General features: G+C 29.8%; 1 protein-coding gene across 1 annotated transcript; it reads right to left on the reverse strand.

The window, feature by feature from the left end:
- Positions 1-18,736: 18,736 nt before the first annotated feature.
- LOC107013950 (transcription factor CYCLOIDEA-like) lies at positions 18,737-21,935 on the reverse strand. Its single transcript, XM_015213825.2, has 4 exons — positions 21,104-21,935; positions 20,482-20,829; positions 20,226-20,284; positions 18,737-18,995 (listed from the first exon to the last, which is right to left on the reverse strand). The coding sequence occupies exons 1-3, from the start codon at positions 21,546-21,548 to the stop codon at positions 20,241-20,243; spliced, it is 837 nt and encodes a 278-aa protein (XP_015069311.1). The 5' UTR covers positions 21,549-21,935; the 3' UTR covers positions 18,737-18,995; positions 20,226-20,240.
- Between the last annotated feature and the right edge of the window lie 4,160 nt (positions 21,936-26,095).

A 26,095-nucleotide genomic window follows, 5' to 3' on the forward strand; every position in this document is an offset into this window, starting at 1 on the left:
GTTACGGTATAGTTTATTTTTTTTTCGTTTGGTGCTTTTACTTGCACACTAAATTCTAAATATTTACTTGTCCGTTAAATTATGGATATAATATCCATAACATTTTCGTTACTTAATTCTGCTTTTTCTTTCTGATTTCTTTTATCTTACTTAAAAATTTGCTTGAATAATTTATATTTACAGTAAACTAGGGAATTTGGCCATGCTTCGCGCGGTCTTTAAAATAAATATTAAAGGATTATTTTTTTTCAATCAATTATATAGCTCTCTTTATTTCCAAACGTAATATTATCACTTTATTCTTTTTACTAATATATTAATTATGAAGATCGTTTTGAGATGACGATTGAAATGAAACTTAACAAATTTAACATCTATAATCTATTATATGAGGGATAGTACATTATTAATCAATATGTCAAATGTCAATATATATTTTCTTAGTAATTTTTTTGTTTGGACAGGTAGTTAATATGTCACTTTCTATATTTTATTGGAATATCAATGAGTTTGAATCTTTATATTACAACATATACTCCGATGTACTTTTTTTCTTGAGTATATAAGAATTACATTATAAAGTAACTGAAAAATACTAATAAAATACATCTACACGTCTTATTATTCTTTTTCATATTGATATGATAAAACTCCTTTGAATATTTCGTTTTTCAATTGTTTTTGTTCCTTTTTCAAATATACAATTTAAATTTGTATTATTTTTGCATGACTCACATCTATTGGTATTTTAGATTCTTTAGTTGCATTTATATCAAAGATAATTGTTATCATTTTGTCAAATTTGTTTTTTAAGAATGTTATCCAAAATGTTACACTATTATTAAGTTTCAATATATTCAACCTCGAATGAGAATATGTTTTTTAAAAAAGTTATTAACTCGTTTACTATATTTTAATCTATATCTTTTATATGAAATTAAAGATAAATAGATTCATATAAACTACGTAAAAATATTTGATAGATAATAAACCTCTTCATATAATATGTGGATAGAATAATAAAATTCAAAAGTTAATTAAATTGAATACTCTGATAATATGTTTTTATTTCAAATATACTTCTTGCATTCTCAAATCAATGATTGCACCTCTTTCTATATAAAATTAATACATGAGCACCCTAAGATATATACTCATTACTTAGTATATTAAAATAATTTAAAATTTTAATCATAATTTTGTGTTTATTTAATCATACTCATATGAAAAGTTTTTATGTACAAAATTTTGTGTTTTATTTTTAAAAAATATTTAAAAATCAAATCAACTTATTTAGTCATTTGTATTCATCTTTTATTTAAAATTTTCAAAAGATACACATTTAACAAAAATAAATTAATTTATCAAATGCATGAATAAATTTTTTTGGCATATATGTTTTTCCTATTTTTAAATTTCATAAAATGTATATTAAATATTTATATTCACTATTCTATTTATTTTGATTTATATTTAATTATACTTCAAAAGAGTTACAAAATATGATTTTCATAATATATAAAATACAAGTATTTAATATTACAAAATATTTTCATGGAGCGCAATTAACATATAAGTAAACCAAAGCAAAAAGAGAACAGTTTTGACTAAAAAATTTACAAAATCTTCAATTATCGGATCAATATTTTCATTTATTAAATTTTGTTTTTCAATTACTTCTAATAAAACGTGAAACAAAAAATAGATAAACTAAAGTGGGATTTAAAAAATAATAAATAAAATAACAAAAATATGATTCATCAAATTATACTATTTTTTTTCAATAGTTATTTTTTATTTTGGCAAATAAATTAAATATCTTCTATCATAGTTCATATATATATATATATATGTGTGTGTGTGTGTGTGTGTGTTTGTGTGTGTGTGTGTATATATATATATATATATATAACATTTTCCTCATCATGAGTACATCAAATGTGAATTAAAATACATTAACATTTGCCTCAAAAGGGTTGTCTTACAATACACATTTATATAGATACTTATGAAAAAACACAATAAATTATCATAAGTTTACACATTTAAAATTTGAGAGTCATGAGGAGTTATAAATATTATGGAAATATAAATTTAGAGCCTAAGATTCTGTGGTCAAGAATTGATCTCTTGAACATGACTAACTAAAAAGCAAGAAAAAATCAATATACATAATTCATAAGATTTTCCTCTATCATGAGTACATCAAATATGAATTAGAATACAATAACATTTGCTTAAAAAGGGATTGTCTTACAATACACATTTATTTAGATATTCATTGAGAAACACAATAAATTATCATAAGTTTACACATTTAAAATTTGAGAGTTATGAGGAGTTATAGAGATTATAGAAATATAAGTTATGAAGATAAAGAGATACACATTTCTTAGTTTAAGAAGGGAAAATTAATGAGATTAATTTTGGGGAATGCTAAATTCAAAGTTCCAATTATGTTTGTAAGATTAGTTTCTCCCTTATCTATTTAATAGGAGAAAATGAAAAGGTAAGAAACTTAAAATGTTATTAATAACAAATTACAATAAAAAAAAGTTTTCTAATCGAAATCAATTTTATTAGTCACAAATTTACATATATTCTTATACGGTTTTATTACTAACTTAAAAAATACAAACTTTATATGTTTAATTAAAACAACAACAATGTAGTGTATTCTTACAAAGTGATACCGGGTGTGCTCAATTAGAATATATCATTAAAAATGTTCAATACTAAAAAAGATATTTATTCATTTATTTTGTGATCAATTACTAATATAATAGACCATATCATATATTTTTAGGGACAAAAATATTCCGTAGATATTAAAAAAGTGTACCATAGATAATATAACTTTAATTCAACCATGGAAAAATCTAAAATATTAATTATATATATATATATATATATATATATATATATACACACATACTGTACATCTTTGCATCTTCAACAACAACAAAAAAATAAATGGAATAATCATTTTTTTTGTTCAAAATGAAGAAATAAAATAAAAGAGAACAAAATAATATTAGTTGAAATCAAAATAGTATAACAATGAATCTTCAAAATGTTTGAAAATCAATCAAACTTTTATACTACTACAACTCTCTATGCATGAATCTCCAAGATAATTAAGTTTCTTTCTTCATTTTGTTGAACTTGTACCAAATAATGTGATGAATCTTTCAAGAATATACCAATGATCTTCACTTTGATGAAAATCATATTGTGACGTCATCTTTAAGTCATAAAAATGATTAAAAGGAAATCGAAAAGACATGCTATTTAAGTAGAAAATGTCAATAGATGGGGTTTTTCTTGTAACTCGTTTCATATGATTACAATATTAAATATGATTGAATTTTATAATTAATAAAAAAAAATATTTTATGAAAAGAATAAAAAAAGACAAAAAAAAGAAGAAACAAATGGAGGCCATATANATTGATTAGGCATAATAGTCTTCCATTGCCCTTTTTATTACGTGTTTATTACATATTTATTTTGAATTATTATAATAAACACTATCCAAAATTAAAATATGAGACTATATATAAAGCTAGATAATAAAAAAGTGATGTGGTACATTTCAATGGCCAATGATTCTATTTATTTTTTTGGGGATTTTTTGTCATTTCCTCTATTTTTTTTCATTTTTATTTTATAAAATCATCTCTTTAATTCACACTTCATCAATTATATATATCTAAATTTTAATTAATTTAATAATGTCTATAACTCCTAACCTTTCATATTCATAACCGTAAAATTATTTTAATTTAAATTTTATAACTTCTTAAAATCATACTTATAAAAACTTATTTTGAGAAATGTATGATGATTATTTTATTTTAATTTTCCTATTCTTCATCTTTTGTATATTTGGTTGACAATGCTTTTGAAATTTTTAATTATTATTATACCAAAGGAATGATTCTGTTACTACTCCACTTAAGTGTCATGTTTATACTCCATTTTAGTGTCCTGTTTATAGAGTTTATTATGTTGGTAATTTTTTTAATGTTTTAATATTAAGATAATAAAAATGATGTTGTATTATTAATTTATTTATTATAGTTAACTTATGATTTCTCTTTATTTTATATTTTATATGAAGTTCTGATTATTATAAATTTATAATTTTATTTGGTTCAAAATAGTAACTTGTGATTTTATTGAACATAATTATCTCTGCTCTTTTTTTTTTAGTTCCTCAAAAATGTCCAAATAGTTATTTTTTTCATGATTTTTAAATTAAAAAAATACTTTATTACAAGTTTTAAATAACACTAAAATGTACACAATAATATGTTGAGTTTCTTAAGTTTTTCATCTTTATTATAATTTTTCGGTAAGAATCTGTTTATTTTTATTATTTTTTTACTTTTACAATTTCTCTACTTTTTGTTGTAGAATAATAAATATGTCAATTAACTATTCATTTATATTTGCTAATATAAAACTTAAGGATCATTATTTTCATTATTCCCATAATTTTATTATCATAATCTCTAAATAATTAATAGTCATATTCTAGGCATTATTTGTTATTCATATTATAGCCCTATAAATAAATGCATTATAAGACTTTGGACAAATTATTACATTAGTCTTATAAATTATTATGTTTTTGATACATATTTTATTCATCCTTTAATTTGACTCAAAGAATAGAACTATTGAATGGTGATCAACTTGTGGAAATAGATGTCAGACAAGAGTCCGAAAGATTGTGTATTAATTTCGTATTTATTTTTTATTTTTAATGATTAGAACTGTAAGCAGGGTAAAAATAATGTTGCATTCTTTTTCTATAGTTCTCTTTATTTTTTATTTTATAGGGAAAAAATTTACTATTATAAATTTAGTTATATTTTTGTGGTTCAAAAGAGTAACTTATGACTTTATTGGAAGTTACCTAACTACTATCAAAATATTTTTCTCTATGAAAACAATTAAATATCTTGATAAATATATAATGAAATTTAATCACTTTTTTATAATCGCGCGAAGCGCGAATAAATTTACAATTTAAAAATTAATGCAGAATCTTAATAGCGTACTTGCTTAATGACTTAAAATTTTCATCGTATTAATAAGAATTTGATTCTCCATTTTGTTATCATCTCTCTCATTTTCTCTACCCTAATTATTTTATTTTAATTTTTAAAGTGACAATTTATTTTACTTCAAATTAATTTGATTTAGTTTTTTGATTTGTGAGAACACCCTACCTACACCTAGTGCTATACTTGGATTCCCAAGTCCTTGTGTTTTGTTTTCCCAGGTTTTAGGCACGTACGCCATTAATATCAGTTTCTAATTTTGTCTTTTCTGTTAAATAAAAAAAAAGGTAATAATAATTGCAAATCTTTACATATTTCTTGAACAACCGTACTTAATTAAATTAACATAAATTAAAATGAAAAGAGCAATTTTTAATGAACGCGTCAAGTTAAACATGACAAATAAAAATAAATTAGAGAGTATACTAGTATTATAAAATAACTTTTTTATGCTACTCTATGTCTCAATCTGTGTGCAACGATCCATTTTGTCTTTTTGACTACTGAAGTTTTCCATTACATAAAATATTATTTCGATAGATTCTGAATAGATATTTTAGACTATTTTTAACTAAATTTTATAAGTAAGGGGGGGGGGGGTGGTGGTAGTTTTAATATTTAATATAGTTGGTGGTTAAAGAAAATAACATTAAAAATTATTGTGGGTCACTTTACCATATCTTTTGTAATTAGTCATATAATAATTAGGGTAAAAATAATCTGTGTAAAAAGAAAAGAAAAGAGGAGAAAGAAATAATATTGAAGCCCCTAAGTTCCTAGAAAAATCTCTATTCAAGGTATTGAATCATTGTTCATATGTATTGGTTGCTAATTAATGTGTACTAGTAAAATTATTATTATAAACGGAAATTGGGAGTGAAATTGTTGGGTGAGAACTACTTGCTGTTAGCGTTAGGTTTGAAATTGGGGGAACAAGGTTTTTGGTCACTAATTATTGATGATTGCTTACTGATTTCCTAATGATTTCTAAAGGAATTACATGATGCAATTAATTAGTTAGTGCAATATTCATGTGGTAAAGTGACGAGAATAAGATGCTGGTTCGAAGTGTTGATTGTCACTGATTTCGACACCAGTGACTTTCAGTTTTAGATATTATAATATTTTATTATTAATAAAGTTTTGATATATTGAGATACAGAATTAACTATTAAGTGTAGTATATTATTTGTATTTCAATAAATATATATTAATTGAAGGAATTAAGACTTACCCTTAGGTTTGAACTTTAGGAAATTGATTATAAACTTAGGTGAGTTTTTGGGCCTAGGGTAGACATAGAATAATATGAGTGTTTATAGACTCGTTAACTTACAAATTATGTATATATATTTGATAGATTGTAAAGGTTCGGAGACATTGAGGAAAGGAAAAGTATTGGAGAAGTTGCAGCTTGCTTGACTTCGGTTCTTCGGTGGAGGTAGGTTATGGTTTATGCTATTTGATAGTAAACTCTTAATAGTGATTGATATGCATTGAATGATACTGTGAAGTTTTCTATGTACTTGATTGTGTGTTTGTCTGGCTTGGTCGTGTGTTTTGCGATTGGTCTGAAATTCTGAGACCGTGGAATTTATATTTTTGAACCCTCTTTATCAAAGTGATGCCTTGAATAAAGAAGGCTTGATGGAATATTATCAATGAATCGAAAGTGGTGATAATAAATGATAAATTAATGACATTATTGGATCGAAGTGTCACGTTCTGACACGGTATAATTGGATCGGAGTGTCACGTTCCGACACGGTATAATTGGATCGGAGTGTCACATTGCGACATGGTATTCTTGGATCAGAGTGTCACGTTTCGACACGGTATAATTGGATCGGGGTATCACGTTCCGATACGGTATTCTTGGATCGGAGTGTCACATTTCGAGACAATATAATTGGATCGGAGTGTCACGTTCCGACACAGTAACACTAAAGGAAAATGATATTGAATTAATTTAATGTACTCAATCTCAAAGAACCCATTTCCCAACGAACGTGGTGTGGAGGCATGAATCCTCGTGTGTGCTTGATATTGTGATTGATTACGTACTTGCTTCAGTTGTCACTTGTTCATGTTGTTTGTTGTTTATCACCTATTAAGTACTATAGTTGATTTTATACTATTATTCTTTGTATATTAGTTACTATTTTGGGTTGACCGATGATACTTACTCAGTACATGTTGCCTCGTACTGAGCCCTACTTGTATTTTTCTTTGTTTTCTTTATATGGAGTGCAGCAAGTGTACCGACGATTTTAAATCGCCCTCAGCTCTATCAAGTCTCGGCATATCAGGTTCAAGGGTGAGCTATTCATTCAAGCTTTGGTTGGATTCTCTCAGTCATTACATGATGTCCTTAGTTTCTGGACACGAATTACTTTATTTTATTATTTTGGTGTCTTTGATACTCTTAGACTTAGTAATTGGAAATTAGATGTCCTTGTTGTGATGAATTCCAGGTTTTGGGAAAGGATATTTAGTAAGTTTTTGAGCTTCCGCATTTTTTTTTGTTTTTTATAATTGAATTATTGGCATATTTTGGGGTTTGGATTCCTTGGTTTGCCCACTTAGGAGGTTAAGTGTGGTGTCACTCACGACTCGTTTTGGGTCGTGAAAAACTTGGTATCAGAGCGTTAGGTTCCATGATCTCATCACACAAGGACAGGTCTAGTAGAGTCTTGCAGAACGGTACGGGGACGCCTTTACTTTTCTTCGAGAGGCTAGAAGACTTTAGGAAACTTCATTTCTTCTTTCTTTCGTGTGACTACTTAAATCCAATCGTTATCTAGATGATACAAATTGGTATGTGAACTTCTTCATTCTATTTCACATATGTTTAGTACTAAAGTGTTATAAATTGAATTAACAACACTAAAAAAAATGTGTGTTCTTAGAAATAGGCATATTTCCTCAATTAACTATAGGGTCTGTTATGACTAGTGATCGACATGATTTTTTTTTACTAAGTTGATAAAGTTTAATTCTTCATTAGTATTGATTATGAAGATGCTTATGCTTTCATTGTTGATTGGTTTGAGTTGTGCCATAAAATGAATATCATGGAAAGGCTTAGTGTTGAGTATTGACTTACTAGTTTTGGGGATACGCAAAATATGGTGATAGTCTTGTATTGAGTTCGATTAGTAAAGACACTACTTATGACTAAAGGAAGCATTTTCTCGCTTCTTCATCCAATTATACAATTATAAACCTCAATCTTTGAGCGATAGAATGAGAGATGGTTGCCTCAATATAGAGAAACGGAATATATATTTTGCAGCCTAGGAGTTCAATTTTTTTATTTGATCTAGATAAGTGGCAATATGCAAAAAGTTTCGTGAAGGACAACTAGAAAATGAACATCATTAATTTAGAAAATACAGTCAGTAAAGTTTCCATGACATGTCTGAGTTGTTTAGTGAATGATAAAATTTGGTTGCGCCAATTAGAGGTTAAAATCTTTACTACGATGCCATTGATTGATTGTATATTAAATAGGGTCATGATACGACTACTACAACACATATACTTGGGCTAAAGAAAAAACAAATTCGATAATGTTTTGCAGTTATTCAATGGGTAGAAATGTGTGGAAAATTTGAGTATTATGTTATCAATAGGTATGATGTGTTTTACTGAGTTATGTAACAGTCTTTCACAATGTAGTACTTCTAGTGTTATATGAAAATGAATACGTTGATTATCAAATGCAAAATACTAACTACTTAAGAAGTTATTAGTTGTATGACATGTTCAAATAATGAGATTCAGTGTTTCATTTACATTTGAGAAACCAACTAGTTTATTACTATAGGCGCTTAGATTGTACATTATTTGAAAGGAAAATTTTAGTGGTGGATCATTGGTACAGTATTAATACATTTAGGTTGTGAAATGTATCTTGAGGGTTCTGAATGAGGATTGACGATTAAGGTAGATTGATACTAGGATGATAAACTTATAGGAAAAAAAAAGGTCCTATTGAGTATACTTGGGTGAACTAAATTGAAGATTTTAGTAAGAAAATGCTTATAAAATTGAGTTAGTCCCTTAAATTTGATTGGTACACCTGTCATATCGAGGAAAAGGTTTAATTCTTGATGATCAAAAGGTTTAAATAAGCATGATGGTGAAGAGAGAAAGTGATATATGACCTATATGATTTATGTTTGTTGTACTAGTATAGAAAATTCTCATTTAGAATCAGTTTTAGTGGCAACGAAGTCTTGAAAGTGGTTCACCGGTTTTGATATCGAATTTAGTATTTGCTTAAGAGTTGGACATTAGGCCTAATTCTTCTTGAAAAAGGATTGAAATTATTCTCTTTATTTGGTTTCTAATATTATTAGAAAAAGAATTGGAATTGTAATCATATTTGTAGTTGATTTTGACTTTGTAAGGAAAAACACAAGTGTATAAATAGAGGACGGTTTTAAGAGAAAAATTGAACTACTCATTAGAATTCTCCTTGAAAGAAATTAGGACATAAGAGAGATTTTGAGAGATTTTTCAACAAGAGAGAAGAGAGAAGAGAGAAGAGAGAAGAGAGAAGAGAGAAGAAAGAAGAAAAATATTTATTTTGCTGCATACCTTTTCTTCAATCAACAACTTTAAGATTGTGTTTCTCAATTAACTAACCATTGGATCGGGCTAAAATATTAACTAAGTATTCCTGACATCTTGGTGGTTGATTTGAATGGTGGAGATTGGATTCGGATGTCTGCAAGATCATTTTTTTGGTTTTGAACAACAGCTGCGTTTAGGTGGTGCTTGCATTAAAATTGTAGAGGCATTGTATTTATAATGTGTATTAAGAGGTGTTTTAATATAGTATTTAATAAGATAAATCTTAATCTAAGACAATGGAGGTGATTAGAGTTCATAATGATGATAAGGGGTTGGTGATGGATTGTGATTGAGATGAAATTATATAATAAAGATTGTTGGTTAAACAAGTTTTATACGGTACTAACGAATTGCGAACATCTAATGTTGTGGTTTTTCATTATTTGATGAATGATGTGGTTGTATGGAAATTCTTAGGAGATGTGGGGACACCACTTGAATTGAATTTAAAAGAGTAAGAGTCATAATAGAAAAAAAATTAAAAAAAATTGTGGGATATAATGCAATCTTTAGAAAGAGGTGAGAACAAGAATATTTTCTCTCACTGCAAGGGATAAAGAGCTGTCTTTTGGAGGTCTAGAATTGTGTTTCGAGACATGTGGTTTTATATATTTTAGTATGGTCATGGTTTTAGTGTCACATGTTTATCAAATTGGTTAAAAGCTATCGAATAAGACTAAAGAAAGGAATGTACATACGCTCAATCGAGTGTGATGATAAGTTCTCTTGTGATTTTGTGTTTAGTAATAACTGCATCGAACTTTTAGTGAAAGATATGATAAGATTGATGAAAGAGGTGATCAATGATAAGTTAAGATATGTAAATTCATAAAAAATTTTAAGGTATCAGTCATGTTGATAGATAAGGAGATTGAGTTACATTGTTCGATTTACAATTCAAATGTTTCATTTTGAATCTATTTTTGTGGTGGTATGTTTTATAAAGGTATGAATTTGTGAGGTAAAATAAAAATAAATAATATATTGTTTACATCAGATATTAAACATATGAAAGAACTAATGCATAGTTTTGATTGAAAATTTGTTATGTTTGATTATTAAAGGACCGAACGGAGATTTCACTTTAAAGCGTTAATTTAGAGTATAAGGTAAAATATTATAGATTATTGATTAAGGAATAAGATCGGTAAGCGAGCTAGAGAACAAAAGTCTTAAATATTCAAGGGTTGATATATTTAGAATTTTGCACCATGGAAAAAAATTTTTTGAGAAAAATGAATGAATAAGACCTCTTTTATAAACCCTTGGTGTGATTCCATAATTTTGTATTATCAAACTCGAAATTAGTGATAGTGGGAACTCATATTTTTTTTATGAAATACTTAAATAGAAAGAGAGATAGCCATAGTTTTAATATGTATTTGATAAAAACTACTTTGATACTAATTATGATTTAGGATTAAGGCAGATGATCGATGTATTATGATGTTTTGTTAGTATTAAAAGTGTTTAATTAAGTGGATATGGGGTTCGATAAATTAAGTATATGTGTGTAATTGTAATAGGGACTAAATTGGTGATTGTGGTAGCAATAAAATCAAAGAGATAGAGTCGGATGAATGAAAGTGTTTATATGGGCACCATGAAAGGAGTATCTAGAGTTTTTCGACCTTGGTTATGTACATTCTTATGTGACCAACTACTTCATTTTGGGCATGGTTTAGAGAATGATTCACTTTCTACGTCTGTGTGTGTTTTCCCTTATATGAGTGATTTTTAGTAGAGGATCGGGCGTACCGATTCTGTGATTGTCCTAGTAATGTGGCATCCTTGGTTGGACTTGTTATTTCAATTGTGAAAGATTTGGTGTTGTTTGGTATAGTTGATGTATATTAGTGATTCTACACGCACAACTTTACTTATGAGAATTTATAAGAGGGCTACCACGAGAAACTTACATTTGTTCAATAGACTTAAGATTTATCTCATCATTGGTATCATGTTTTGGCTATGTGTGATTAAATGTGTGGACCATTGAGTCGAATTTTGTCATTCTTAAAGTTGTCTATGGTAGCTACTGATCTTGCATTTCGATAATATTGTTAGACGTTTTATATGCTTGAGTGTATCACTCGATGGTGGTTACTTGATCATTTCCATCTTTGAATAAGATGAGTTTGATTCTCCGTGATGATTTTGATGTCTGAAGATCATATTTATATAGCTTAAGTGCGAGGAAATATTATGTTGTGAGGATGTAATCTTGATAAGGTCTGTGATGGTTAATTATTACGAGTGTGTGGTGGTTGGTTTAGGTTCACTCCTGCTTGTAATCAATATTGATTCAGAATTTTATCATGGTTATGTTAGAAAATATTTATCATGATGGGTGTGTCAAAGTCTAGTAGAAGAATTTGTCAGTTGAAGAGTCCACTTGGGAATAGTTTTGTTTTCAATTGAGCTTACATACAACAGAAGTTATCATTAGATTATTGAGATGACTCCATTAGAGACATTCTATAAGTGAAGGTGTAGATCTCCTGTTGGTTGGTTTGATACTTTTGAGATGAGAAAATGGGTGCTAATATTTTGGAATGATCGTTGAGATAACTATCCTTTCTTATTCTCTTTTTTTTTATCGTTCGGGATGAATGATGGGTAAATTGGTATCTCTTGTAACGACTCATTTGGTCTTTTTGACAACTGGAGTTTTTCATTGCATAAAATACTATTTCGATAGATTCTAATTAGGTATTTTAGATTATTCTTAACTATAATTTTATAAGTAAGGGGGGGGGGGGTAATTTTAATACTTAATATAGTTGGTGGTTAAATAAAATAACATTAAAAATTATTGTGGGTCACTTTACCATTTCTTTTGTAATTAGTCATATAATAATTAGGGTAAAAATAATCTGTAAAAAGAAAAAAAAAAGGAGAAAGAAAGAAAATTGAAGCCGCTAAGTTGCCAGAAAAATCTCTATCCAAGGTATTGAATCATTTTTCATATGTATTGGTTGCTAATTAATGTGTACTAGTAAAATTATTATTATAAACGGAAATTGGGAGTGAAATTGTAGGGTGAGAATTACTTGTTGTTAGCGTTAGGTTTGAAATTAGGGGAACAAGGTTTTTGGTCACTAATTATTGATGATTGCTTACTGATTTCTTAATAATTTCTAAAGAAATTACATGGTGCAATTAATTAGTTAGTGCAATATGCATGTTGTAAAGTGACGAGAATAAGATGTTGATTTGAAGTGTTGATTGTCACTGGTTTCGACACCAGTGACTTTCAGTTTTAGATATTATAATATTTTATTATGAATAAAGTTTTGATATATTGAGATACAGAATTAACTATTGAGTGTAGTATATTATTTGTATTACAATAAATAATATGTTAATTGAAGGAATTAAGACTTATCCTTAGGTTTGATCTTTGAGAAATTGATTATAAAATAAGGTGAGATTTTGGGTCTAGGGTAGACATAGAATAATATGAGTGTTTATAGACTCGTTAACTTACAAATTATGTATATATATTTGATAGATTGTAAAGGTTCGGAGACATTGAGGAAAGGAAAAGTATTGGAGAAGTTGTAGCTTGCTTGACTTCGGTTCTTCGGTGGAGGTATGTTATGATTTATGCTATTTGAGTGTAAACTCTTAGTAGTGATCGATATGCATTGAATGATACTGTGAAGTTTTCTATGTACTTGATTGTGTGTTTGTCTGGCTTTGTCGTGTGTTTTGTGATTGGTCTGAAATTCTGAGACCGTGGATTTATATTTTTGAACCCTCTTTATCAAAGTGATGCCTTGAATAAAGAAGGCTTGATGAAATATTATCAATGAATTGAAAGTGGTGATAATAAATGATAAATTAATGACATTATTGGATCGGAGTGTCACGTTCCGACAGGGTATAATTGGATCGGAGTGTCACGTTCCGACACGATATAATTGGATCGGAGTGTCACGTTCCGACACGGTATTCTTGGATCGGAGTGTCACGTTTCGACACGGTATAATTGAATCGGAGTGTCACGTTCCGACACGGTATTCTTGGATCGGAGTGTCACGTTCCGACACGGTATTCTTGGATCGGAGTGTCACGTTCCGACACGGTATTCTTGGATCGGAGTGTCACGTTCCGACACGGTATTCTTGGATCGGAGTGTCACGTTCCGACACGGTATTCTTGGATCGGAGTGTCACGTTCCGACACGGTATTCTTGGATCGGAGTGTCACGTTCCGACACGGTATTCTTGGATCGGAGTGTCACGTTCCGACACGGTATTCTTGGATCGGAGTGTCACGTTCCGACACGGTATTCTTGGATCGGAGTGTCACGTTCCGACACGGTATTCTTGGATCGGAGTGTCACGTTCCGACACGGTATTCTTGGATCGGAGTGTCACGTTCCGACACGGTATTCTTGGATCGGAGTGTCACGTTCCGACACGGTATTCTTGGATCGGAGTGTCACGTTCCGACACGGTATTCTTGGATCGGAGTGTCACGTTCCGACACGGTATTCTTGGATCGGAGTGTCACGTTCCGACACGGTATTCTTGGATCGGAGTGTCACGTTCCGACACGGTATTCTTGGATCGGAGTGTCACGTTCCGACACGGTATTCTTGGATCGGAGTGTCACGTTCCGACACGGTATTCTTGGATCGGAGTGTCACGTTCCGACACGGTATTCTTGGATCGGAGTGTCACGTTCCGACACGGTATTCTTGGATCGGAGTGTCACGTTCCGACACGGTATTCTTGGATCGGAGTGTCACGTTCCGACACGGTATTCTTGGATCGGAGTGTCACGTTCCGACACGGTATTCTTGGATCGGAGTGTCACGTTCCGACACGGTATTCTTGGATCGGAGTGTCACGTTCCGACACGGTATTCTTGGATCGGAGTGTCACGTTCCGACACGGTATTCTTGGATCGGAGTGTCACGTTCCGACACGGTATTCTTGGATCGGAGTGTCACGTTCCGACACGGTATTCTTGGATCGGAGTGTCACGTTCCGACACGGTATTCTTGGATCGGAGTGTCACGTTCCGACACGGTATTCTTGGATCGGAGTGTCACGTTCCGACACGGTATTCTTGGATCGGAGTGTCACGTTCCGACACGGTATTCTTGGATCGGAGTGTCACGTTCCGACACGGTATTCTTGGATCGGAGTGTCACGTTCCGACACGGTATTCTTGGATCGGAGTGTCACGTTCCGACACGGTATTCTTGGATCGGAGTGTCACGTTCCGACACGGTATTCTTGGATCGGAGTGTCACGTTCCGACACGGTATTCTTGGATCGGAGTGTCACGTTCCGACACGGTATTCTTGGATCGGAGTGTCACGTTCCGACACGGTATTCTTGGATCGGAGTGTCACGTTCCGACACGGTATTCTTGGATCGGAGTGTCACGTTCCGACACGGTATTCTTGGATCGGAGTGTCACGTTCCGACACGGTATTCTTGGATCGGAGTGTCACGTTCCGACACGGTATTCTTGGATCGGAGTGTCACGTTCCGACACGGTATTCTTGGATCGGAGTGTCACGTTCCGACACGGTATTCTTGGATCGGAGTGTCACGTTCCGACACGGTATTCTTGGATCGGAGTGTCACGTTCCGACACGGTATTCTTGGATCGGAGTGTCACGTTCCGACACGGTATTCTTGGATCGGAGTGTCACGTTCCGACACGGTATTCTTGGATCGGAGTGTCACGTTCCGACACGGTATTCTTGGATCGGAGTGTCACGTTCCGACACGGTATTCTTGGATCGGAGTGTCACGTTCCGACACGGTATTCTTGGATCGGAGTGTCACGTTCCGACACGGTATTCTTGGATCGGAGTGTCACGTTCCGACACGGTATTCTTGGATCGGAGTGTCACGTTCCGACACGGTATTCTTGGATCGGAGTGTCACGTTCCGACACGGTATTCTTGGATCGGAGTGTCACGTTTCGACACGGTATAATTGAATCAGAGTGTCACGTTCCGACACGGTATTATTGGATCGAAGTGTCACGTTTCGACACAGTATAATTGGATCGGAGTGTCACGTTCCGACACGGTATAATTGAATCGGAGTGTCACGTTCCAACACAGTAAGATTAAAGGAAAAGGATATTGAATTAATTTAATGTACTCAATTTCAAAGAACCCATTTCCCAACGAACGTGGTGTGGAGGCATGAATCCTCGTGTGTGCTTGATATTGTGATTGATTACGTACTTTCTATTGTCACTTGTTCATGTTGTTTGTTGCTTATCACCTATTAAATACTATTGTTGATTTTATACTATTATTCTTTGTATATTAGTTACTATTTTGGGTTGACCGGTGATACTTACAGTACATGTTGCCTCGTACTGAGCCCTACTTGTATTTTTCTTTGTTTTCCTTATATGGAGTGCAACAAGTGTACCGACGAATTTGAATCGCCCTCAGCTCTATCAAGTCTCGGCATATCAGGTTCAAGGGTGAGTATTAATTCAAGCTTGGGTTGGATTCTTTCAGTCATTACATGATGTCCTTAGTTTCCGGACACGAATTACTTTATTTTATTTATTTTGCTGTCTTTGATACTCTTAGACTTAATAATTAGAGATAAGATATCCTTGTTGTGATGAATTTCAGGTTTTGGAAAAAGATATTTAGTAAGTTTTTGAGCTTCCATATTATTTTTTTTTGTTATTTGTAATTGAATTATTGGCATATATTGAGGTTTGGATTCCTTGGTTCGCCCACTTAGGAGGTTAAGTGTATAGTGCCACTCACGACTCGTTTTGAATCGTGACATTGTGGCACCATTTAGATTTTGAAAGTAACTCTTAAACATAAAATTTTTAATTTTTAAAAATAAATTCACAAATTTTAAGTATTATTTATAATGTCATAATAATTGATATTTTAAGATATATGTAAAAAAACAAATGAAAAGATCATAATAAAAAAAAGAACTCATTTGACTTAAATATACAAAATGAGTATCAAGTTATTTTAACATGTTGGAGAAAGTATTTCTCTATTTTACCAATTTTATTTTCTACGAATAAAACATATATATCTTTTAATTGATATGATAATTAATGTCAAACCCTTTTACATACCTATATAAAAGTAAAACTCATACATAAAATGATATTTTCTTCCGTCGAAAATAAACGAATTTGTGATATATTCTTTTATGATTCAAAATGAATAATTTTTTTGAAAATCTTTATTGAGTTTTTCAACACTATATCTAATAGAAGAATTTGAAAAAAAAATATTAATAAATTACTCATTAATTAATATTGTTTGCAACAAATTTTAAAGTGACAAAAAAGTAAATGACAATCACAATATAATAAGAAGAGACATAACTTTTGACAAAGATTGGGGTACCAATGTTGCTCACTTGATTCTATTTTCAAGATTTATTATGATTCAAGGGCCATTAGTGACGTATTTCTCGAACTCAGATGATTTAAATTTGACTTTTATATCAATATTTCATCAATTAGCAAAATATTAGAGATCTTGATCTCCTTATAAAATTTTTGAGATACCTTTTATAGAAATTTAGTACCTTTTGTATAAACATGAACTAAATTTAGAGTTGAGTAGTCACCAATAGTTCTAGTTGAAACTGCACACACCTTCAAAAATCCCAATTTAAATTAAATCATCTTGTAGAGTTTCACAAAATTTTATTGTCTATAAATATTACTATTATTATTTAATAATTTTAAAAATGATATGCCACAATCGAAAATTATATTTACTTTTGTTACTCTCTCGTACTATATAATATGTTAACCTGAGCCACAATACATACTAAAGTCTGACCAGTTGAGCTTAAGATGATGTATTACCAAAAGAACTTTGGGAAACATCGAAAACATACGTCAAAAGTGGTGATTTGAAATAAGTTATTTAATATATTTAAAGTGGTGATTTGAAATAAGTTATTTAATATATTTATATAAATATAATTTATCTCGTTAAGATAAAATAAAAAATTTATCAAACTGTATATATATTTGGATATTCTTTATTTCAATTTATATAACACTCATTTTACTTGGCTAGAATATGTCTATAAATTTTTAAGTATTTTGGCAAGTCATATTTGAGTAAGTTCTAACTTTTAAATGAAGTTTCAATAATACCTTTGACCATAAATTTTGAAAAATAAACATTTGACTTTTTCTAAAAGTATAATGCATTTCATTAGTTTTAAAAATTATTAAAATTACTCATAAATTTGTCTTATTATTTTATAAAGAATATGTTTCATTAAACAATAACAATACGATATAATTAATTACAATCAACAATAACAAAAATAATATGGACAAGAGCCGTAAAATAATCTATATGCATATCAATGTGTCACTGATTTAGGATAAATTATAACCAGTAAAAACAAGTTGTTCTTTTCAATGAAGTTGACTATAAATAGATATTATTTGAGATCAATAGATGAAGGATGTTTTCAATAAAATATAAAAGTTTGAGTAATTTTTAAATTTTTAAAAATTCTTAAATACTAGAATTTGATGCAAAATCTTATTTTTTTAAAAAAAGATTGAAAATTTGAAACGTTTGCTAAATATATTTATCAGATAACGACAAACTATATAGCCGAACACAAGCTAATTTCCAAGTTCTTTTTTCAAGTTTTTTCTCAAATATACTTGTAATCAAACAGCCCTTAATTTGTTTCAAAAGAAATAATAATCACATTTTCTTAATTAAAACAATTCAAGTTAAAAAGTACCATATAAATTTAAACAAAGAATATGAAATATAAAAATGTGTCAAATTCCTTTTGATATTGACTATATATACGGTAGAAGTATATCATTCTATTTAGAGTTAAAAGGTTGAAATATAAAATTTAATTTATTGAGTTTTATATACGAATTATTAAAAGTGTAAATTTCCTATCAAAACAATCACCCAATGATTATGAAAACATTCTTAAAAGTTGACTTGATCAAATATTTATCTAACAATGCTTCTTGTCTATTTTATCTACCTGACATATATAATAATTTTATTTATTGAAATATTAATATTTTAATATATTTCTACTTGACTTCTTCAAAACCCCAAACTATATCTCTCTATCACAATAGAGATGAGACTACAGGAAGATTGAAGAAGATGAATGTTATAATTGAAATATTAAAAAATTAAAATAGAATAAAGTATATCTTGTACTCTTCTAAATCTTCTTAAATATGTAGTTGATCAACATCTCCTTCCTTTCATTCTCCAGCTGATAGCATAGGGAAGAAGCACTGCAAATTTACTTACACATGAATCATAATACCTCCTAATTAAACCTCTGAAAAACAATGACATCAAAGCTCAAATTGTACTGACATACACACTTCCATTTTACGTGATATTTATTTTTTAGTCTATCATAATAAAAATAAATAAATTTAATTATATTAAGTCAAACTGACCTCATGTAAATTAAAACAGAAAAAATATACGATAAAAACACGTTTACTCATGAAAAAAATGAGACTGTACTTTGCATAATATTTAAAAAAACATATTTCACTTGTTTTTTTTTTAAAAAAAAAAACCATGAAACATAATGATGAAATTATGTTCAAAGCTAAATTAGCTTACCTTATTTTGCTATTTTCAAAATTAAAATTTATAAATTCAAAGCTACACGGAAAATATTGAGAATTTCATTTTTTTTCATACTAATATGATGAAAAAATATATTTTAAAATATTAATCAAAATTTATATTATTTGATTCTCACTACAATAGCTAAAAAGGAATAGAGAAAATATTATTATATTAATATATCACAAATCAAAATCCTATATTGAGATAAGCTTGACACAATATTATTATTTTTAATAAATCACAAATCATAATCTTATAGAGATAAGCTTGACACAATAGAATTATTTTTATAATTCATCAAATTACGATTAAATATGAAAATTTACCCGCATAAAATAAATAAATAATAACAACAGTCGGAGATGAGAGACTTCTGACAAGAATTTACAAATCTTACGAAAAAATAATACATATTATTCAATGTAGGATGAGATGGTTTACAGATCTAAATTTTTTTTATATATTACAAATAAATATTATTCAACTTAGTAGATAAAACACCTAGGTAATAGTTTACAAGTCTGAAGAAAACTTTACATAAATCAAGCAAAACAAATATGAAGCTGTAAATTCTTATACAAATAAAAAAACAATTTTGAAGTAAATTTATACAAATTAAAACAAAACAAATCTGAAATAATAGATAAAGCTTTCTTTTTATATAAAAATAAAAATATGTTAAAATTGGAGCAAGTTTTGAAACTTGAAAAGAAAATAGATTTGAAGCAGATTTGGAATTTAAAAATTAATCTCACAAAAACTAGATGATTTTATAGACATACATTTATTTATCAAAAAAAAAACAAAAAAAAAAAGAAAAAATATTTCCAAAATCTTAGATCTAAGGGAGGAAGAAAGAAAAAGAAACATTAGCTTACTTTATATTCCCAATATTAGACTTGACTACTGTGATATGAGTCCCATGGTTTTTGAAATCCTGTGTGAAAAAAAAATAAAATATTTACACAATCAGAATATTTATTAATTAAATATTACTATTAGAAAAAATCCATGATAATAATTAATTAGTATTTTAAAAGGTAATTGATTAACATTCTGTAACTTGTTAAATTACATCGATCCGTGTAGGAAAGAAAATGTTCAGTATATATAACTTAAATTCTAAAATGATACCTTGTGATAAGGAAGAGCCACCATAGTAGGTACCTGACTCTATTGGAGCATAAGGATTAGGGTTAAAACCCAAGATTAAAGAAGGCATTATCTTAATTTTTGTAACTCCAGATCCCTCAATTATTTCTTTGTTTGCTTGTAATTTGTTCTTGAAAAATTGTTGTTCCATTTCACTTATATCTTTTTTTCCAAAAAAATTAGCTGATTTGTGGCTAGTTTCAATTTTGGTCCACATTTTCTTGATTGTTCTTTCCCTAGCTCTTGCTCTTGCCTTTGCCCTTAACTCTTTTAGTGTTACTTCTTTTGCTCTTTTGGGATTTCTTTCTAAACCCTTGTTGTTGATTGCTCCTACATAAATATAATAGAATAGAAATAATGTTAGTTGAACGGACCGCGCAAAAAACATCTCAGTTTCTAATTGGCTATGACGTGGAAATATAAATTAAAATATAGCTAACTTCAGATATGTAGTTAGTTCTTAAGCAATTTCTTCAGATCTTATAATACTATCGTATAATTATGTGTCTTATTTCGAGTTTTAGTTCAAGACAGGGCAAGATAGAATGAGTTCCTTAGAGAAAAACCTAATTTGATACTTGCTTAGAGAATGCAAGGATTAAACCTGAAATTTTCGGGCGATGAGTCTGATGAGTTGACCAATTAGTGAGCTCCTCAAGGGCTACTTCGGAGTGTGTAAATAGCCAATCAATGGTTTTGCTTGGTTTGTCAAAACCTAGAAGTTCTTGAAGATCAAAGAACTTTCTAGCCATGTTAATGGAGAGTCTTATCCTTCTATCTCTTGGACCTTGAGCCGTCAAAATCTTACTACATGACCTCTCCCTTTTCTTCGATTTCTTCTTCATGGGGAACGACCTTAAGGAATTATCACAATAATCTTCATTGTTCTTTGCCAAGTAATAATGACTAGAAAATTGATTTTGGTAATATTGATGAAGGAGAATTTGGTTGCCATTGAAACCAAGAAAGGGAGAAGAGGTGTGAAAGGATGAGGAAATGTAGTGAGGAAGAGGGTTATCATGAATACTACTACTACTGGCAGAGAACATTTTGGTCAAAGGAAATTAATTAGGGTTGTGGAATTTGGACTAAAATATTGAAGAAACAAAACAAAAAAGCTTTTTAGGGCAAGTAATTACCACTTCAATTCCACAAAAGCTCCATGCATTAGAGTATTTTGGCTTTTACAAAGGAGGGATCTTGATGGAGCTTTTTCTTTCTTTTCTTTTTGGGGCTAGAATGTGTTCTAAGGAGAGCAAGAGGGGGCTTTTAATATCACTCGGAGAGACAATTATACCCCAATCACAAGCAAATTATTAGAACCGCGTCTGAATTGAACCTTCAATATTCAGAAATAATCAACCAACTGATTTACTAAGATTTCCCATAATTAAGTTACTATTCCATTTTATAAGTAAATCATAATTGAAGATCACAAACATACAACAAGAATAATTAATACTCCCTCCGTCCTAATTTAAATGTGTCGTTGGAATGAACACTATTTTAATACAGACTAAAAAAGAAAGTACGAACACTTACTTAGGACGGAAGAACTAACATTATTTGACCCTTAATAATAGTTTTACCTTGCACTTAAATCAATCATAAGTAAAGTTAAAGACTTCTAACATATATTGTAGTATTTTTCCCTTTTTAATTCAAACTTATACCCTTATTTACAATTATGAAAGTGATAGACATAATTATTGGATCTATGTATATTAACAAAGGCACACATTTATGGACAAATAGAAGAGTAGATTCATCTTAACCAAAAAAAGAAGAGTAGATTCATTAGGTCTAAAATAAAATTGAAGAAGCTAGGTATATATGAAAGAGAGTACTCCAAATATAGCATATTAAAATTATAAAAGCTAGGGTTGGCATTGGTTAACCCCGTGAGCTTTATGTTTGGACAGTAATTGAACAAATACATGTACTTCTTCTTTCTTTTCTTTTTTTTTTTTTAAAAAAAAAAATCAAACATCCATCATGTTGAGACAGGTACATGTACTTTTCACTTGTGTTCACAAAAAGTCAAGACAACCTAATTTATGTTTGTTCTGACTGGGACCTCATCATCACTTCACTCAAATTACTACTTCTATGACTCTCTAAGCCTAGCTAAATGTTCCTATGATTTGTAAAAGCAAATCCTAATAAAATAAACACTTCATGCATGATGATGTAATTTTATTATTACCTTTGTTTTGAAACAAATGATATAATTTAACTTACAATGAATTTAAGAAAAATAAAAAGATTTTTTTTATCTTGTGGCTCTAAATTAAAGTTATGTAAAATATATAAATAGGTCTTTTTTAATATCGTGGTCTTAAACATGACACGAGAAAAGCCGAAATTTAAGTGTTGACAACGGAAATGAGTCAGTCTTTATTAAATAGACTAAAAAAAGAAAGGTCATTTTTTAAAATGTAGGGAGCAAAGGATTAAATCGTCATTTTGACCAAGTTTCGAGTTAATTTCTTAAATGGTTGCTTAATTAATAATTATCATATGGCCAAATATATAAACAGATCCCTAAACTTGTTGGTTTTTTTCCCTCAGGTACCTCAACTACGTCATTTTTCTATTGATCATTGAACCACACATAATTTGTTCCTTTAAAACACTGTTGGTTGATTTTGATCGGCTTTTCTATTGTAAATGCCTTCAACTGTGTTCGAATTGTAATAATTTTGATTAAATGAATGAAGACAAACCGTGTTAGTCTCATTTGTTTTCTAATGTGTTCAAATGACTTAAGTAAAACACAATTATTCTCCAACATTTTCACTATCAATTAGACTAATGAGTTGTGGAACAACATATGTATCCTCTATCAATACCCCTCACAAATCTGATTCCACATCAGACAACGGTGTTTGTTTAAACGGAACAAATTATGGGGGTTCAATGATTTAATAGAAAAATGACGTAGTTGAAGTACCTGAGAGAAATAACCCAACAAATTTAAGGATCTGCTTATGTATTTGGCCTTATCATATTATCTCATAAAGTCAATTTTTTGTTAAAAAGAATTAAAATCAAGAAAACATATTACTCTCAAAAATAATTATTATTAGTTGAGTGACTACAGAAACCAACCCACCAAATTTCTACCGTGTTCATTTTGAGAATCAATTTTGTCAAAATAGATTTTTGGGTAAGTACATTTGAAGAACAACAACTTGTCTTTGACAGTCCATTAGAAAAGTATTTTTTAAAACAAATTATGTTTGACCAATTTTTATGAGAACTATTTTTTGGGTGTCAAATTACTAAAAAAATTAATGGTAATGCTGATTTTGCGTATACAATATTTAAATAGATAAGGGATTTTAAATATTTTTGGTGAAAAACTTTATTTGAATTATCTTTTTTATGTTCAAATTTAAAGCATAAAGCAAAAAGATGTTATTAATCCATACACATTGATTCCTTTTCTACTCATCTTTTTTTCTATTTCTATTCTATCTACTAAGTCTATAATAGTAATATCTACTTTCAACATGGTTACTTACATGTCAATATAAAACTGCACTGAGGACAAATTTGACATTTCAATATAAGCACATACATTTCCTCCATAGTAACAGTCATGTGTGCTGAAAAAGGCAATTTAGACAATAAAGATAAAAAGAAAATAATAAAGCTCACGTCACACGTGGCTTTAATTTATATTACACAAATCACTCCACTAAGCAACTACATCATAATCTCTCTATATGCATATATAACATCATATTATCTCTACTCTCTGCCTCCTTGTTTGTCTAATTTGTTGCTGCTTCATCCATTATGTTTAATTAATTAGTCACTCCATCGAACTTCATGAACAGGGAGTGATGGAGGTTTTGTACTCTTTGTTCATTTTCTAAAGATATTTATAATAAAAATTTAGAAGAATTTGATAAGAAATGATAAAATTTAAAAAGCATTTTCAAAATTAGAAAATTAAAATCAATAGAAAATATAGAATCAGAAATAGATTATAAACAATATACAAAATATTTTTCTTAAAGAAGAAAATCAAACACATTAAATGTATAGTGTTCCCTTAAGGAAATTACTCTCCTCAAGTACCCGAGGTTAATTGAATGTATCCTTCCAGGATAGAATGATCTTACTCACCGGTGTATCGGTACCTAAAATCATTGTGTTAGCAAACCACTCAACAACAGTAAACTACACTAAGAATACTAGATTTAGTAGTAGTAGAAGTCCAACAAAATTCGTTATTTTAAAATGAGAGGAAATTCCTCAATATATAGAAACCAAAGGGTAGTGTGAAAAGGTTTTTATTGTACTTTATCGGAAAGGTCACAACCCTTTGAAAAAGTCACAATCTTTCGGAAAGATCACAACCTTTCATAAACCTCACAATCTTTCGGAAAGATCACAACCTTTCATAAAAGTCACAACTCTTCATAAAAGTCGCAACTTTTCAAAAAAGCCACAACTCTTCATAAAAGTCGCAACTCTTCATTTTTCCATTCACACCTTTCAAAATCTAACAATCCCCCACATGAATGGGGAATGACTCCAAGACAAAAAAAACGGACAAGTATGTGTACTTTACAAGTAAGGATCAATTGTATCTGGATAAGTAGGCTTCCCATTGAACTTTCTGTAGTGAATATATGTCGAATAAACTCAGTCAATCGGTAGATGTGATGTCTTTGAACTGTCGAGCTTTGGTGTATACCTAGACAACCATATGTCACACAATTAACCTTTTACCGTTTATGATTCTTACGGTTGTGCTCGTTTCAGGCATGAACACCTTCTGGTTTCATGAGTGTATAGAGAATAAGTTTTTGATAATAATTCTCGTTGAAGCAGCTTACACTTTAAACTCACATAGGTAATTTCTAAACGTGTCATCGCGTAGATACACTATTTGGTCAAGTTTGCCAGACTTAGCAAATCATTAATTAACTCATTAACAAGCCTTAATGTTTTAACCTCGTTTCTGAAAATTGTCTTCATTATGAGAATGAATTGAATTTATTGACAATGTCGAACCGTCAGTCACAACTTTGTTTTTCTCCTTGAATCTAGCTCTTGGATCTCACGTCTGCAAGATACAGTTACCACCATAATGACTTGTCCTAAGCCATTCCCTTAGATGATCTTTCAACTTTTTCTCTAGTTAGGCCTTTTGTAAGTGGATCCGCCACATTATTCTTTGACTTTACATAGTCAATTTGTGATCATTCCACTAGAGGATAGTTTTTTCTAATGTTATTATGTCAATATCTTATATGACGAGACTTTCTGTTATACATCATGTTTCATGCCCTATGTATTGCATCTTGACTATCAAAGTGTTTGCATACTGATGCCAAAGGTTTGGACCAAACAAAATATCTATCAAGAAATTTTCGAGTCTTTCAACTTATTCACTGGTCTTATCTAGAGCACCTAGCTCAAAGATCATTTTAGAGTTAGCAATACATGTCTTTTTTGAGATTTCCTGAAGACTGCTTCTCCACCAAGAGTAAATACATATCCACTCGTGAATTTTATTTTATTTGATCCTGGTGATCTAAATTGCATCACTATATCCTTCAATACTATTGGATATTGT

Source organism: Solanum pennellii, chromosome 3, assembly GCF_001406875.1.
Source record: "Solanum pennellii chromosome 3, SPENNV200".
Lineage (NCBI taxonomy): Eukaryota > Viridiplantae > Streptophyta > Magnoliopsida > Solanales > Solanaceae > Solanum > Solanum pennellii.

Coding starts and splice junctions, on each gene's coding strand:
- LOC107013950 (XM_015213825.2), bottom strand. CDS start 21,548: ATGTTCTCTGCCAGTAGTAGTAGTATTCATGATAACCCTCTTCCTCAC. Junction 20,830..21,103: donor TCATCGCCCGAAAATTTCAG/GTTTAATCCTTG, acceptor ATATTTATGTAG/GAGCAATCAACAACAAGGGT. Junction 20,285..20,481: donor TGGCTCTTCCTTATCACAAG/GTATCATTTTAG, acceptor TTTTTCACACAG/GATTTCAAAAACCATGGGAC.